At 37.8% G+C, this 16,309-nt stretch overlaps 1 protein-coding gene across 1 annotated transcript in view; it reads left to right on the top strand.

Moving 5' to 3' along the window:
• CPNE4 (copine 4) overlaps positions 1-16,309 on the top strand; it is a 453,626-nt gene that overhangs the window by 314,405 nt on the left and 122,912 nt on the right. Inside the window, exon 4 of the mRNA XM_059387975.1 lies at positions 10,233-10,304. Within this exon, the coding sequence (XP_059243958.1) occupies positions 10,233-10,304 (72 nt within the window). The remainder of the gene's footprint in view (positions 1-10,232; positions 10,305-16,309) is intronic.

Here is a 16,309-nt window from a genome sequence, read left to right as displayed (position 1 = left end):
CATTATATGTTAATAAAAAAATAAATAAAGGACACCTGTCATGTAAAAAAAAAAAAAAATAAAAGCCCTTATCCATAAATTGTTAAAATCTGATCATATTGTACTAAAATTGCCTACACTCAATTCTCACTTTCTAGCTCAGTGCTTCTCAACTTTAATGTGCATGCAAATCACATGACGATCTTGTTGAAATTCTGATTCTGATTCAGTAGGCCTGGGGTGGGCCCTGAGATTCTGTATTTCTGACAAGTTCGCAGGCCATGCTGCTATTGGTGCTGCTGGAGGGAGCCAGATAGGATAATTTAGGGAGGACACCCTTGAGGAGCGAAGAAAGGTTCTTCTATGTCCCACAGGTGAACACTTTCCTCCTACACAGCAATTATTGAAAACTTCTAATGTAGATCTTGAAAAATGAATAAAATTTGCCAACTGAAGAGAGAAGGTGTGAGTCATCCTGGGCAGAGGGAATAGTGTAAGGAAAAGCATACTCCTTAAAGCATGCTTTTTAAAATACTCTTTAAAATATTTTTAAAGCTTCCCTTTATTATTCAGTGCACAGGAGAAGCCAAAGATCTCAGGAGTTACGCTGTGTTCGGACAAGATTGTGGGTCCTTTAGGTCAGAAGTGGGAGCAAGACAACAAGGAAATGGAGGAAATGGAGGGAAAGCAACGAGAGAAAGCTCTTCTAGCATAGTCTATATCTTGAGCAGGTCTGATTTCTACCAGGGGTAGCAGTATTGCCCAGAAGTCCTGGGAGGGAAGCGGAAAGGTAAGGATTTTCCTAAAATCGGTCATCACGGAGGCATCATTACATCCTTTCCTGGACTTTGAACCTGATCGTGTTCTGATTCAGTCTATTAGTTCCCTGTGTTTACAGTTACAAATTATCACAAACATTGTGGCTTCAAATAACACACATTTATTCTCTCACAGTTTTAGGGGGCAGAAGTCTGAAATCAAGGTGTCAGCAGGGCCATGCCCTTTCTGAAGGGAAGGGAAAATCCATCCTTTGCCTCTCTCAACCTCTGGGGACTGCCAGCATCTCTTAGCTTGTGGCCACATCACTCCAACTGTCCAGTGCCTTCAAATTGCTCTGCTCCATCTTCATGGTTTCTTCTCTTCTGAGTGTTTATTGTCATAATCCCTACCCACCGGATTCTCTCTCATAAAAACATGGGGATTGCATTTAGGGTTCATCCAAATAATCCAGGATAATCTCCTCATTTGAAAGATCTTTAATTTAGTTACAACTGCAAAGACTTTTTTTTCCCATATAAGGCAATATACAGAGGTTTTAGGCATTAAGATATGAATATCTTGGGACGCCTGGGTGGCTCAGTCGGTTTTAGGCGTCTGCCTTCGGCTCGGGTCATGATCCCAGGGTCCTGGGATCAAGCCCCATGCTGGGCTCTCTACTCAGCAGGGAGCCTGCTTCTCCCTCTCCCTCTGCTCTTCTACCTGCTTGTGCTTGCTCTCATTCTCTCTCTTTCAAATAAATAAATAATATATTTTTAAAAAGATATTAATATCTATGGGGGGGTCATTTTTTAGGCTACCATAAGCCAACATAGCCAAAGCACCTAATGTCAGAATGCAAAGCCCCCAAGGGCCTAGTCTCTCTAAATTAAAGATCTTCTTTCTGCCTTCATACTCACCCTGCTCCTCATACTCATTTATGTCCTTCTGACCTATAGTGCTCTCCCCTTCGAGGATTATCCCTCCCCCTTTGACTATTCAGTTCTCTTCCAAAAGCTTTCAGGTCGGAAGCAGTTTCTTCAGAAATGCCTTCCCCGACCTCCTGGCCTAGGCCAGTCTTCCTTCATGGCATGATTTTGCTTCTCCTTGCAGAGCTGGAATTTGGCATGTGTATATTGTGGCTAATTTCTGGGAGGGCAGTGCCCCTGCCTGCCTGTGTCTTCACTGTATTGTCAATGCCCAGCACATAATATTCAATACATATGTATTCAATGAAGTAATGAACCCTGCCTTCAATTCTTATAAGGTATGTGTATTAGCTTGTTAGGGCTGCCATAAAAGAATACCACAGACTGGTGGCTTAAACAACAGATATTTATTTTATCATAATTCTGGTGACTGGAATTCCAGTATCAAGGTGACAGCCGGGTTGGTGTGTGGTGAAGCCTCTTCTGCTGACTTGCTGACTTGCAAACAGCTGTGCTCACTATGTCCTCACATAGCCTTTCTTCTGAGTACATACGCAGAGAGAGAAAACTCTCTGATTTTTTCTTCCTTTACTTATAAGGACACTAGTGATATAGGATTGGGGCAAACCCCCTAAATGAGGGGGGCCTCCACCCTCCTTTAACCTTAATTATCTCTGTAAAGTCCCTACCTCCAAATACAAGCACTTTGTGGTGTAGGGCTTGAACATATGAATTTAGGGAGGACACAGTTTAGTCCATAATGTTATGTGACCTTAGATAAACTCCGTATTTTCTCCAAGCCTTGACTTTCTCATTCCAGTTGCTTGGAGGGAAGAAAGAGTGCTGATCATTAAATGACAGCAAAGAAATGAGCTAGGTGAAGCACTCAACACATTATCTGGCGCAGAGGAAAAGGTTTAGGTGTTTTTCCCAGAAGCAAAGCCTGGAGAGCAAGAAGAGAATTTGAGAGATGAAGGAAAAACCAAAAGGGGAGTGGAGAAGTGAGATGGGAAAGGGAAAGTAGCCAATAAAGTAAAGGGTGCGTTGTCTAATAAATCACCACTAGAACAACTAGAGCTTCATCCCACTGAGGAAACTTGGGTGCCTATGTAGACCAAATACCACAGAGTCACCCCCATCCCTGGGGCAAAAAAGTGGGGGATTTCTGTACCAAAGTCCATCAGTCATTGGTTTTCACTGCCGAGGGTATAAATCCTCACTTTCAGCCTGCTGCACTTGTAGACAATAGGCAGGCATACCAGAAAAAAATCTTTAGGTAATGAGATGCCAAGCCAGTGATTGCAAGCCCTGCCAGCTCTGCAGTGGTAAAGCCTGAGGAGATCTGGGCATGTGTTCCTCTCTCTGCTACAGTGAGCCATCAGGAAACCTTGTTTGTTCTCTGTAGTGGTGGTCACAGTAATTGCCAGTTTGCAAAACTAGAGATGCTCCTTGACAAAAGGTTCTGGGGCCAAACAAGTGTAAGGAATGCTTCTTACATGGTTGTACTCAGGGAGACTCACAAATAAAGCTCTGTTGATGTCCTGCCGTTGAGCTATGAGACTTTTTCTGATCCTTTGATTTCCGGACTTATTTCCACAGGTTTTTTTCATGCAATATGGACTTACCTTTTAAGAAATAAAAACTCTCTGATACATGCTTTGGGGGTAATCAATTCTGATTCAGACCAGAGATGTGACTGTCAAATATTGTAAAGAAGTTTCTCAATCTGCTTACCACGATAGCCTCAGAACAGTGCCTGGCACAGAGAAGTTGTTCAATCAATGGTTTTTGTTACAACAAAGTCTTACAAAATTTCAAAAAATAATCTGAAGACATTTTCTGTGAAGCAGTCTCACGAAAAATGACTATCTGGTCTCCAGAATAACTGTTTTGCAAGACTTTGAAAGAAAGTTTAGCTAAATGTATACTTGTTGAAATACTTGCCAAAACATTTTTTATTCTCTTGACTTCTTTGCCTTCATCCAAGTGAAACAGTGGACTTTTCTGATAGATGAGGACCCATACTGTTAGAATATCCACTTCAAAGGAAAGAAGTGTTTCTTCCCCTGATCGATCTGTAAATAGAGATCATGCATGGCGTTGATGTCCTTATGGTCCAACTTTGCTAAAAAAGTGTGGTTCAACTTCTTTTTTCCTCCCCCTGTACATCACCATTTTTTTAATGGTAAGGATTGCAGTTATGACCCCACTATAGGATAGAAAAGAATCCAATTAGAGGACTTCTATCTTATGGTCTAAAATGAGTCTCTGGTAGGCGACATAGAGATGGGTCTTGTTTTTTATCCCTTCTGTCACCATATGTCTTTTGACTGGTGTCTTTAGTCCATTTACATTCAAAGTAATTATTGATAGATATGTACTTATTGCCATTTTATTACTTGTTTTGTGGTTGTTTGAAGATTTACTCTGATCCTTTCTTGTCTTTCTCTCTTTCATGTTTTGCTGATTTTCTTTAGTGATATACTTGAATTTCTTTCTTTGTTCTTTGAATATTTATTAGTGGTTTTTGATATATGGCTACCATTATGTTTGTGTATAATCTCTTCTGCAAATAGCAGTCTATATTAGGTTGATGGTTATTTAAGTTTGAACCCATTCTTTCTCCTGTCCTCCCACATTTTATGTTATGTTTATTTATACATGCTATTATGTTTTATGTCTTTTGTGAGTTCCTTGACTGATTTGTTTTACAGAAATATTCATTTTACTGCTTTTTTGTTTCCTACCTTTATACTGACACTTTTTTTTTCTCCTTTCCCCTCAAAGTGTCCCCTTCAGTGTTTCTTACAGGGCTGATTTAGTGTTCATGAATTCTTTAGTTTTTGTTTTTCTGGGAAACTCTTTATCTTTCCTTCTATTCTGAATGACAGTCTTTATTGGATAGAGTATTCTTGGCTGCAGATTTTCCCATTCAGCACTTTGAATATGCCACTCTCTTCTGGCTTGCAAAGTTTCTGTTGAAAAATATCCCACTAACCCTATAGGTTTTCCTTGTAAGTTACGGATTGCTTTGGTGTTGCTGCTTTTAAATTTTTTTCTTTATCACTACATTTTGTAAATTTAATTACAATATGTCTTGGTGGGGTTATGCTTTTGTTTTTTTGTTTTTGTTGTTGTTTTGTTTTTGTTTTTGTTTTTGTATTTCTTGGTAGGATTTCTCTGTGCTTCTTGAATCTGGATTTGTTTCCTTCCCCAGATTAGGGATGTTTTCAACTATTGTTTCTCCAAATAAATTTTCTGGCCCCTTTTCTCTATCTTCCCCTTCTGGGATTCCTAGAATATGAATGTGATTACATTTGATGGGATCACTGAGTTCTCTAAATCTGTTCTACTTTTGTATAATTCTTTTCTCTCTTTTCTTTAGTCTGATTACTTTCCATTACTCTGTCTTCTAGGTCACTAATCCATTCTTCTGATTCTTCCATCCTGCTCTTCATTCCGTCAAGCATGTTTCTCATTTCATTTATTGAGCCCTTTATCTTTGCTATGTTATTCCTTACCTCTGTGTTAAGCATCTCACTCATGTCTTCCACTCTTTTATCAAGTCCAGCAAGTAATCCTTATGATCATTGCTTTAAATTCTCTATTGGGCATATTACTTAAGTTAGAGGACTTCTAACAAGTGTATCCTCTTGGAAGACAGAGCTGACTGAGTTTTTGTTGTTGTTGTTGGTGGTGGTGGTGGTGGTTTTGTTTTGTTTTGTTTTGTTTTTGCCTCAAATGTCCTCTGACAAAACATAAGGCCTTCTTAAGCCTGATACAGTTGCTTTAGCTCCAAGAAAGCCTACATGAGAAGTGAGATTTGCAGCAAATAGCCTTTTCTCTATAGATCACTGACCTTGCTGGCCAACCCTGCCACTTTTGCCCAACAGTCCTAAGAATGGCAACATCATTATTTATTGATCTTTATTACAATGAAACTCTAATTGTTACTTCAAACTCTAATTATTACTCATTCTTTGGAGCTGAGATGGAGACCTGCAGGGCTGTAGAATAAGTTTGTTTGATTGCCTGCTTGATTAGCCATTTGTATACCCAAATGCCCACTAGTTAAGCAGGACTATTTCTGGGGAGATTGCTTATCTTCCTAACATTAGTAAAAGGCAGGAGCTTGGAACATAATAGCATTCTCTTCACACCCCACAAATGTGAATGTTGGCATTTCTATATAAAAGTGAGGAAAGAGAATGTCATTCATTCTTGTAAATTAATATCTTGTAAGTTAAGTCTCCCTTGGTCTTGCTTGAAGAATGAATATGGGGATGTTGGAAGATACAGTCTGTAAAGACAGTGTACCCATACCCACACCTGGTATTCCAGTGAGTGGGTTTTTACAACACTGAGAGGATGGTTGGGGTCATTTGGAGCCATAGAGTTAGGACACCAATGTGGATGAAACAATAACAATGAACAATAGTATCTCTGAGGCCAGATTTACTTGGGAAACAAGATATGTTGCCTTTCTTTAGTTAGATTTTGGCCTGGATGCTGCTTACCAGTGACCCTTGTTTTGTCTTTGATTCATGTGTTTTCCCTATTCCTCCTTGCTGAAAATGCCCTGGAGAGAAACTATAAAATCTTCCTTATGTCTTTGCTGTCTGTTTCCTGTGTTTCCTCTATGTTTTCGTTCATCTCAAGTTCAAGAATGATGTCTGTATTTTTCTAGGAAATAGTAGCTTTTCTAAAACCTTTGATAATCTGTGAATGCAGAGGGAGAGGGGATAATGATTCTGACTACAGAGAAGAACCACTTGAACCTTCTTAATGAGTAGGGTGGGAAATATAAGCAACTTATTTATTTATTTATTTATTTGGAAATTTATTTTTTTATTATCATATAATGTATTATTTGTTTCAGGGGTACAGGTCTGTAATTCATCATTTTTATACAATTCACAGCACTCACCATAGCACATACCCTCGCTAATGTCCATCACCCAGGCATCCCATCTGTCCCACCCCACTCCATTCCAGCAACCCTCAGTTTGTTCACTGAGTTTAAGAATCTCTTATGGTTTGTCTCCCTCTCTGGTTTCATCTTGTTTCATTTTTCCCTCCCTTCCTCTATGATCCTCATCTCAAATTCCTTATATCAGTGAGATCATATGATAATTGTCTTTCTCTGATTGACTTCTTTCACTTAGCATAATACCCTCTAGTTCCATTTGTGTCATTGCAAATGGCAAGATTTCAGTGGGGGCGGGGGTTGATGGCTGCATAGTATTCCATTTTGTGTGTGTGTGTGTGTGTGTGTGTGTGTGTACACACACACATCACATCTTCTTTATCCATTCATCTGTTAATGGACATCTAGGCTCTTTCCATAGTTAGGCTATTATGGACGTTGCTGCTATAGACATTGGGGTGTACATGCCCCTTTAAATCACTACATTTATATCTTTGGGGTAAATACCCAGTATTGCAATTCCTGGGTTATAGGGTAGCTCTATTTTCAACTTTTTGAAGAAACCTCCATACTGCTTTCCAGAGTGGCTGCTGTTGCATCTCACCAACAGTGTAGAAGGGTTCCCCTTTCTCCACATCCTCGCCAACATCTGTCATTTCCTGACTTGTTAATTTTAGCTCTTCTGACTGATGTGACTGACTGGTGGTATCCCACTGCAGTTTTGATTTGTAGGAAATACGAATAATTTAGATTCAAACATAACTATAGGAAAGAATGCTAATTCCTTTACCATCTGAAAATTTTTCATGTCATTTTATTGATAACCAGCTGTGAATAAAACAAAAACAAAAACAACCATGTTCTTAATCATTATGCTACACTGCCCTTAACCAAAGCCAGTGTCTTCAGATTACTCCATTCTTGAGGTTTAACATGATCATTTCTTTTCAGTCTTCTTCGTGTTCACATATTGAGGGTTAAACACAGGGTTTAAAAGCAAACACATAGAGTGAAAATCCAGCAGTGAAAATTTTCTGAATCTCTTTTTTGAGTTCACATACCAGTCAAATGTAGCTAGAGATCAGTTTCTGGGGTCAGACCCGTGTTCAAATCTATGCCACTTCCTCTTAGCCTTGTGGCTTTAGAAGAGTTGCTTAACCTCTGTGTCCTATTTTTATCATCTATAAAAGGAAATTAACAATACCAAATTTGTGGGTAAATAAAATTAGAAATAAAGTGACCACTAAAATAACAACTCTACTTCATTTCTCATTTCCTTCAGATTCTATTCTCTCTACCTCATTTTATAGCCAAACTTATTGAAATAATTATCTTCATATGTTTGCTCAATTTCCTTCCCTCTTTCGCTCTTCTTCAATCTGCTCTAATCTGCTTTCTGCCCCAAATATGAATACATGTTCTTTGCTCCCCCAAATTAATGTCCTCTTCCAGTGTCCCTTATCTCAATGAATCGCACAACCATCTAATTCAATAATGCATCCCTCTCTCTTCATTTTTAGTCCATTTCCAAATCCTTCCCTCTTCTCTCCATTTCCAGCACCACTATCATCTCTTACCGAGACTATTGTAGAAGATTCTGAAGTGGTCTACTCTCATCCACCCCACCACTTATCCATTTATTGTTCTCACCACAGCCAATGTATCTCTCTTTAGTGATGCATTATTTTGATTTATTTGACCATTTGGTTAATGCCTATCTCTGCTGCAGAATGTAAGTTCCATGAGGTCAGATATTGTAACTGACTTTGCTTACCACTCTATTCTTAGTGGCTAACACTGAGGCTAGAATAATGAAGGCTAAGTAATATTTTGGGAATGTGTACTCCTAAATGGGAGTTTCCATTGCTGTTATTATCATCATCATCTTCATTGTCATCATTTTCATCATCCATCACCAGGTGATTTGTTACAAAAATACTCTTCTCTTCAGATCGTAGCCAGTTGAGAATCAAGTTCTTTAAAACTGCTTGGACTAGGAACGTTCTATGAACTTTTTGTATTTGACACAGCATAGTCATAGTATTTTCATTGCTCTAACACAGAGACAAAAAGATAAGGATGTCAGAGAAAGGGTTTGTCTCCCTGCTTTTCACAGTGATGTCCTTTCCTGTTCTGTAAATCAAATGTACATTGTTAACTATTGCTACATAAAAAATTACTCTAAAACTTGACAGCTTAAAAAAAAAAAAGCACTTATGGAGTGCCTCAGTGGCTCAGTCATTAAGCATCTTCCTTCAGCTCAGGTTGTGATCCCAGGGTACTGCGATCATGCCCTGTATCTGGCTCCCTGCTCAGCAGGGAGGCTGCTTTTCCCTCTCCAATTCCCTCTGTTTGTGTTTCTGCTGTCACTGTCCCTCTGTCAAATAGATAAATAAAATCTTAAAAAAAAAAAAAGACAGCATTTATGATCTCACCAAATTGGGGGAGAGTGTGGCTGTGTCCTCTGGATCAGGGTATCTCACAAGGCTGCTCTGAAGGTACAGCTATTTCAAGACTTAGCTTGGAGGAGGACCTGATTCCAAGCTCATCATGGATCTGTTGACAGTCTTCTGGTTCTCACTGGCTGCTGGCTGGAGACATCAATTCCTTGCCACCTGAGCTGTTCTATAGGGCTACTCACAGCATTGCAACTTGCTTCCTTCAGCACAAGGGCTCTGAGAGAGAAGAATAAGATGATGATCAAAAGGAAGTCACATTCATTTTGTGACCTAATCTCAGAAGGGATACTCCAACACTTTTGTAGTATTCTGTTCATTAGAAGCCAGTTATTAGATCCATCTCACACTTAAGGAGAGAGAACTGCACAATGGCATGAATAGGACCATTGGGAGCCATCTTAGATAGAGGCTGTCTACTGCAAGGTATGACTTTGTTCTCTCTCAGCAAGAGCACAGTTGTCATTGATTGTTTTAAGTCTTTTCTCCTTTGAGAACCATAAATTGCATTTCCTTCAGGGCCCCTTAATATATCCTTCATACATTTCTTTCAAAAATGGGAAGGCAGAGGAAGGTGGGGCAAGTTCTGCTAAGAATAGCTCCCAATATAATAGCAACTTTAGTTGTCATTGCACGTTGTGCATTAGCACTGAATCATGAAGAGGACCCCAATTACGCCTTTTCCCTTGTCTGGGCATCAGTATCCTAATGACTGACTTTATAGCTTCCTAATGAATATATTAAAAAAAGAACTCTAGAGATTATAGATACAGAAGGTGTATATTTAGATCTTGGGTTTCCTTTCCTCCCTGTAGCCCACCCTACTTTATACAGAGGTTTTAGTGCTAATTTGAGATCATTCTGAAACTTTCTGTTTTATCATAATATAAATATCCAACATTTTCCATCTAATTTTGTTGTAAATGCGTCAGATTAAGTCACCTCCTATTGACTGACTTGTCTATAATTTCTCATGCCCTTACTCTCTTACATAATATGTTATAAGAAGAAAGAAGGGAATAACCTATATTTAGGAGTTTTATGGAAAAAAAGCCTAGAAATAAACAGACATAGTGTTATAATTTCAAGTAGAATTCTAAATACAGAATTTTGTAAAGAAAAATTTAAAAAGTAGACCTACAATCATTTAACTAGTATTTCTACATTTTGTTTCCTTTTGTGCAGATTGTTTCCCAGAGAAAACTGTCTAAATCCTTGTTGAAGCATGGGAACACAGCAGGGAAATCCTCCATGACGGTAAGCCCTTCCTTAGCAGCCCTCTGTTCAGGTGCCCAGATGGAGCATCTGGTCCAAACCTGGCAGTAGGAAGCAGACTCTCTGAGTATTGGGAATTGACACCACAACTGCTTAGCTATCCAGATTACTCCTTTCCTTCTTGTATCTTTTTCCTTCTTTTTCCTTTTTGCCAATACAATTTTGACCCTTCTACCCCTAGGAGAAAGAGATAGAAAAAGTATTTGAAAGTGAGGCCATTCACTTTTTTTTTTTTTTAAGATTTTATTTATTTGATAGAGATTGCAAGTAGGCAGAGAGGCAGGCGGGGGGGTGGTGGTGGAAGCAGGCTCCTTGCTCGGCAGAGAGCCCGATATGGGGCTTGATCCCAGGACCCTGGGATCATGACCTGAGCCAAAGGCAGAGGCTTTAACCCACTGAGCCACTCAGGTGCCCCGAGGCCCCTCACTTCTACTAAGCACTTTTGCAGTTAATATGTAGGTTTTGGTGGAGGGCAAAGATGGAGTTGTCAAGAAAATTAAGAATATGGAATTGTCTGGCATTTTCAAATAATCAAACTACCTATTCCTGCCTCTCAGGAATAAAAATCTGCTCTAATAGCAATTAGTCCAAGGTTAGGTTTGTTTCCTAAAGACCAGAGAACTCAGCATTTTAAGTCTCCTCTTTAATATATTAGTTTGGAGTTATGTCATTGTATTTAGTAGCCACTACCCACATGTGATTATTTAAACTTAAATAAAATTATTCAAAATTAAATAAAAGAAAATACTCACACCTTACACTAGCCATATATCAAGTGTTTAGGAGTTATATGTGGCTATGAATGTGGGGAGGGAAACAGAATCAGATTCAGGAGGTGCAGAAATCCCTCAACAACTCAACCCACTGAAGTCCACACCAAGACACCCTATGATTAAGATGGCAAACAGAGTGATAAAGAATTTTAAAGTTTGAAAGAGAAAACTGGGCAGTTACCTACAAAGGAAACTCCAGGAGACTATCAGCTGATTTTCCAAGAGAAACTTTGCAGGCCAGTAGATAGTGGCACAAAACATTCAAAGTGCTAAAAGTGAAAAATTTACAGTAAGAATACTCTATTCCAGTAAGGCTATCTTTCAGAATAGGAAAACAAAGAGTTTCCCAGACAAACAAAAATTAAAAGAATTCATGACCACTAACCAGCCTTATAAAGAATCTTAAGGGGGACCTTGTGAGTAGAAAACAAATACCACAAGTAAGAGTAAGAAAAATAGGAAGCACAAAAACAAACAAAAGTAAGCTTATCTATAAATATTGGTCAAGAGAAGCACAAAGTAAAAGGCTGTAAGATATGATACCAAGTATCTGAAACATAAAGGGGAGAAGAGTAAAGAATGAGTTCAGAATTAAGGTAACCATCAACTTAACATAGACCCCTATAAGCAGAAGACATTATATATAAACTGAATGGTAATCACAAATCAAAAAACAGTAATAGATGTACATAAAATGAAGAATAAAGAATCCAAATAGTTTACTAAAGAAAGTTAACTAATTATGAGAGAAAACAAGGAAAGAAAGGAACAGAGAAGAACTACAAAAGCAACCATAAAATAAGCAACAATATGGTAATAAATACACACATATCACTACTTACTTTGAATGTAAATGGACTAAATGCTCCAGTCAAAACACATAAGATGATGGAGTAGATTTAAAAAAAAAAATTCATGATAGGCTGACTGTAAGAAATTTATTTCAGATCTAAGGACACATACATACTGAAGGAATAGAGAAACTATCATTCAAATGGAAGTAAAATGAAAGCCAAAGTTACAGTACTTATATTGGACTAAACAGACATTAAAACAAAGGATATAACAAGGGACAAAGAAGGACACTATATAGTCATAAACAATACAATCCAACAGGAAGATATAAAAATTGTAAATATGTATGCACCCAACATGGGAGCACCCAAATACATAAAGCAATTAATAACAAACATAAAGGAACGAATCAATAGTAATACAATAATAGTAGGAGATTTTAACATCCTACTTACTTCAGTGGATAGATCATCCAAACAAAAATTAAAGAAACAGTGTCTTGAATGACATACTAGACAAAATGGATTTAACAGACATATTCAGAATGTTTCATCCTAAAATAGCAGAATATGCATTCTTGTCAGGTACATACGGACCATACTTCAGAACAGATAACATATTAGGCCACAAGACAAGTCTCAACGTGTTCAAAAAGATGGGCATCATACCATCTTTTCTGAAACTAGTTATCAACCATAAGAAAAACATGGAAAGCACACAAATACACAGAGGTTAAATAATATGCTACTAAACAATGAATAGGCCAACCAAGAAATCAAAGACAAATTTAAAAAAATACATGGAGTTAAATGAAGTTGAAAATAAAATGGTCTAAAATCTGTGGGATACAGCAAAGGCTGTTCTAAGAGGGAAGTTTATAGCAATACAGGCTCACCTTAAGAAATAAGAAAAGTCCCAAATAAACAACCTACCTTATAACTAAAGGAACTAGAAAAATGATAACAAACAAAACCCAAAACCAGTAAAAGTAAGGCAATCATAAAGATTAGAGCAGAAACAAACAAGATAGAAACTAAAAAAAAAAAAAAAAAAAAAAAAAAAAAAAAAAAAAAAAAAAAAAAATAGAACAGATCAATGAAACCAGGAGCTGGTTCTTTGTAAAATCAGTAAAATTGATAATATTTTAGCCAGACTTTAGACTTATAAATAAAACAAGAAAGGGGAGAAATAACAACTGAGATGATAGAAATACACAATTGTAACAGAATATTATGAAAAATTCTATCCAGCAAACTGAGCAACCTAGTAGAAATGGATAAATTCCTAGAAACATATAACCTCCCAAAATTGAATCAGGAAGAAAGAGAAAATTTGAACAGAGCAATTACCAGCAATGAAATTGAATCAGCAATGAAAGAACTCCCAGCAAACAAAAGTCCAGGGCCAGACAACTTCACAGGTGAATTCTACCAAATATTTAAAGAAAAGTTAATACCTATTCTTCTCAAACTATTCCAAAAAATAGAAAGAAAACTTCCTAATTCATTCTATAAAGCCATTATTACACTGATACCAAAACCAGATAAAGACATTGCAAAAACAGAACTACAGGCCAGTTTCTCTGATGAATATAAGTGCCAAAAATCCTCAACAAAATACTAGCAAACAGAATCTAACAATACATTTAAAGAATCATTCACCACGATCAGGCGGGATTTATACCTGAGATGCAAGCATGACTCAGTATTTGCAAATCAATGTGATACATCACATCAATAAAAGAAGGGATAAAAATCATATGATCATATTAATAGATGCCGAAAAAGCACTTGACAAAGTATAACATCCATTCATGATAAAATCCCTCAAAAAATAGTATCAGAGGAAACACATTTCACATAATAAATGAAAAACCCACAGCTAACATTATACTCACTGGTGAAAAATTGAGAGCATTTTCTCTAAGGTCAGGAACAAGATGGTGATGTCCATTCTCACCACTATTATTTGACATAGTGCTGGACTTCCTAGCCATATCATCAAACAAGAGGAATGAAAGAAAGTCATCCAAATTGGTAGGGAAGAAGTAACTTTCCCTATTTGCAGATGACTTGATACTACATAAAGAAAACCCTAAACACTCCACCAAAAAAAAATACTAGAACCGGGGCTCCTGAATGGCTCAGTTAATTAAGCATCTGAGTTTGGCTCAGGCCATGATCCCAGGGTGCTGGGATTGAGCTCCACATCATGCTCTTGCTCATTGGGAAGCCTGCTTCTCCCTCTGCCTCTACCTGCCATTCCCCCTGCTTGTGCATGTGTGCCCTCTCTCTCTCTGTCAAATACATAAATAAAAATCTTAAAAAAAAAAAAAACTTACTAGAACTGATAAGTGAATTTAATAAGGTTGCGAGATACAAAATCAACATACAAAAATCCATGGCATTTTTATATACTAAAAATGAAACAACAGAAAGAGAAATTAAGAAAGCAATCTCATTTACTATTGCACCAAAGAAAATTAAATACCTAGGAAAAATTTAACCAAGGAAGTGTAAGTCCTATACTCTGAAAATCATGAAAGATATTAAAGATGACACAAACAAGTGGAAAGATACTCCATGCTCATGGTTTGGAAGAACAAATAGTGTGAAAGTGTCCATACTACCTAAAGTAATCTGCACATTCAACACACTTCCTATCAAAATACCAATAACAGGGGCACCTGGGTGGCTCAGTGGGTTAAAACCTCTGCCTTCAGTTCAGGTCATGATCCCAGGGTCCTGAGATCGAGCCCCGCATCAGGCTCTCTGCTCAGCAGGGAACCTGCTTCCTTTCCTCTCTCTTGGCCTGCCTCTCTGCCTACCTGTGATCTGTGTCAAATGAAAAATAAAATCTTTAAAAAAAAAAACAATAACATTTTTCACAGAAGTAGAATAGACAATCCTAAAATTTGTATGGAACTACAGAGGACTCCAAATAACCAAATCAATCTTGAAAAAGAAAAACAAAGCTGGAGGTATCACAATTCCAGATTTCAATTTGTACAATGAAGTTGTAATAATCAAAACAGTATGGGACTGGCACAAAAATAGGCACATAGATCAATGGAATAGAATAGAAAGCCCAGCAGTAAACCCACATTTATATATATGGTCAACCCATCTTTGACAAAGGGGGTAAGAATATGCAAGGGGGAAAAAGACAGCCTCTCCAACAAACGGTGTTGGGAAAACTGGATGGCTAAATGTAAAAGAATGAAACTGGACCACTGACTTACACTCTGCACAAAGATAAACTCGAAATGGATTAAGAACCTAAATGTGCGACCTAAACCTATAAAAATCCTAGAAGAGAGCATAGGAAGTATGCTCTGGCATTGGAACATAGAAATTTCTGGCATTGAACAATAGCAACTTTTTTTTTTAAAAGATTTTATTTATTTATTTGACAGAGAGAGATCACAAGCGGGCAGAGAGGTAGGCGGAGAGAGAGGAGGAAGCGGGCTCTCTGCTCAGCAGGGGCTGATGTGGGGCTCCATCCCAGGACCCTGAGATCATGACCTGAGCTGAAGGCAGCGGCTTAACCCACTGAGCCACCCAGGCACCCCAAATAGCAACTTTTTTCTAGATATGTCTCCTGAGGCAAGGGGAACAAAAGCAAAAATAAACTGGGGGCTTCATCAAAATAAAAAGTTTCTGCACAGCAAAGTAAATGATCAACAAAACTAAAAGATACCTACTGAATGGGGGAAGATATTTGCAAATGATATTTCTGATGAAGGGTTGGTGTCCAAAATATATAAAGAACTTACACAACTCCACATCCCAATAATAAATAATTCAATTAAAAATGGGCAGAAAACACTTCTCTGAAGAAGACATCCAGATGGCCAACAGACATAGGAAAAGATGCTCAATGTCACTCATCAAGGAAATACAAATCAAAGCTTCAATGAGACATCACCTCACCTGTCAGAATGGCTAACCCCAAAAACATATGAAACAACAAGTGATGGTGAGGATGTGGAGAAAAAGGAACCCTGTTACACTATTGGTATAAATGCAAACTAGTGCAGCCACTGTGCAAAACAGGGTGCAGGCTCGTCAAAAAGTTAAAGATAGAACTACTCTATGATTCCAGTAGTTGCATATCAGGTATTTACCCAAAGAATACAAAAACACTAATTTGAAGGGATACATGAACCCCCATATTTATTGCAGCATTATATACAATAGCAAAATTATGGAAGCAGCCCAAGGGTCCATGGCTAGATAAAGAAGAAGTGACTATATATATATATACACACACACACATACATACATATATATGCCTGGACTTTTATTCAGCTATAAAGAACAATGAAATCTTGCCAATGACATGGATGGAGCCACAAAGTATTATGCTGAGTGAAATAAGCCAGTCAGAGAAAGACAAATACCATATGATCTCACTCAT

The sequence above is a fragment of the Mustela nigripes genome, chromosome 2 (genome assembly GCF_022355385.1).
Source record: "Mustela nigripes isolate SB6536 chromosome 2, MUSNIG.SB6536, whole genome shotgun sequence".
Taxonomy (NCBI): domain Eukaryota; kingdom Metazoa; phylum Chordata; class Mammalia; order Carnivora; family Mustelidae; genus Mustela; species Mustela nigripes.
Note: the sequence above shows the minus strand (reverse complement) of the source record. Positions and strands in the feature narration are given on the sequence as shown.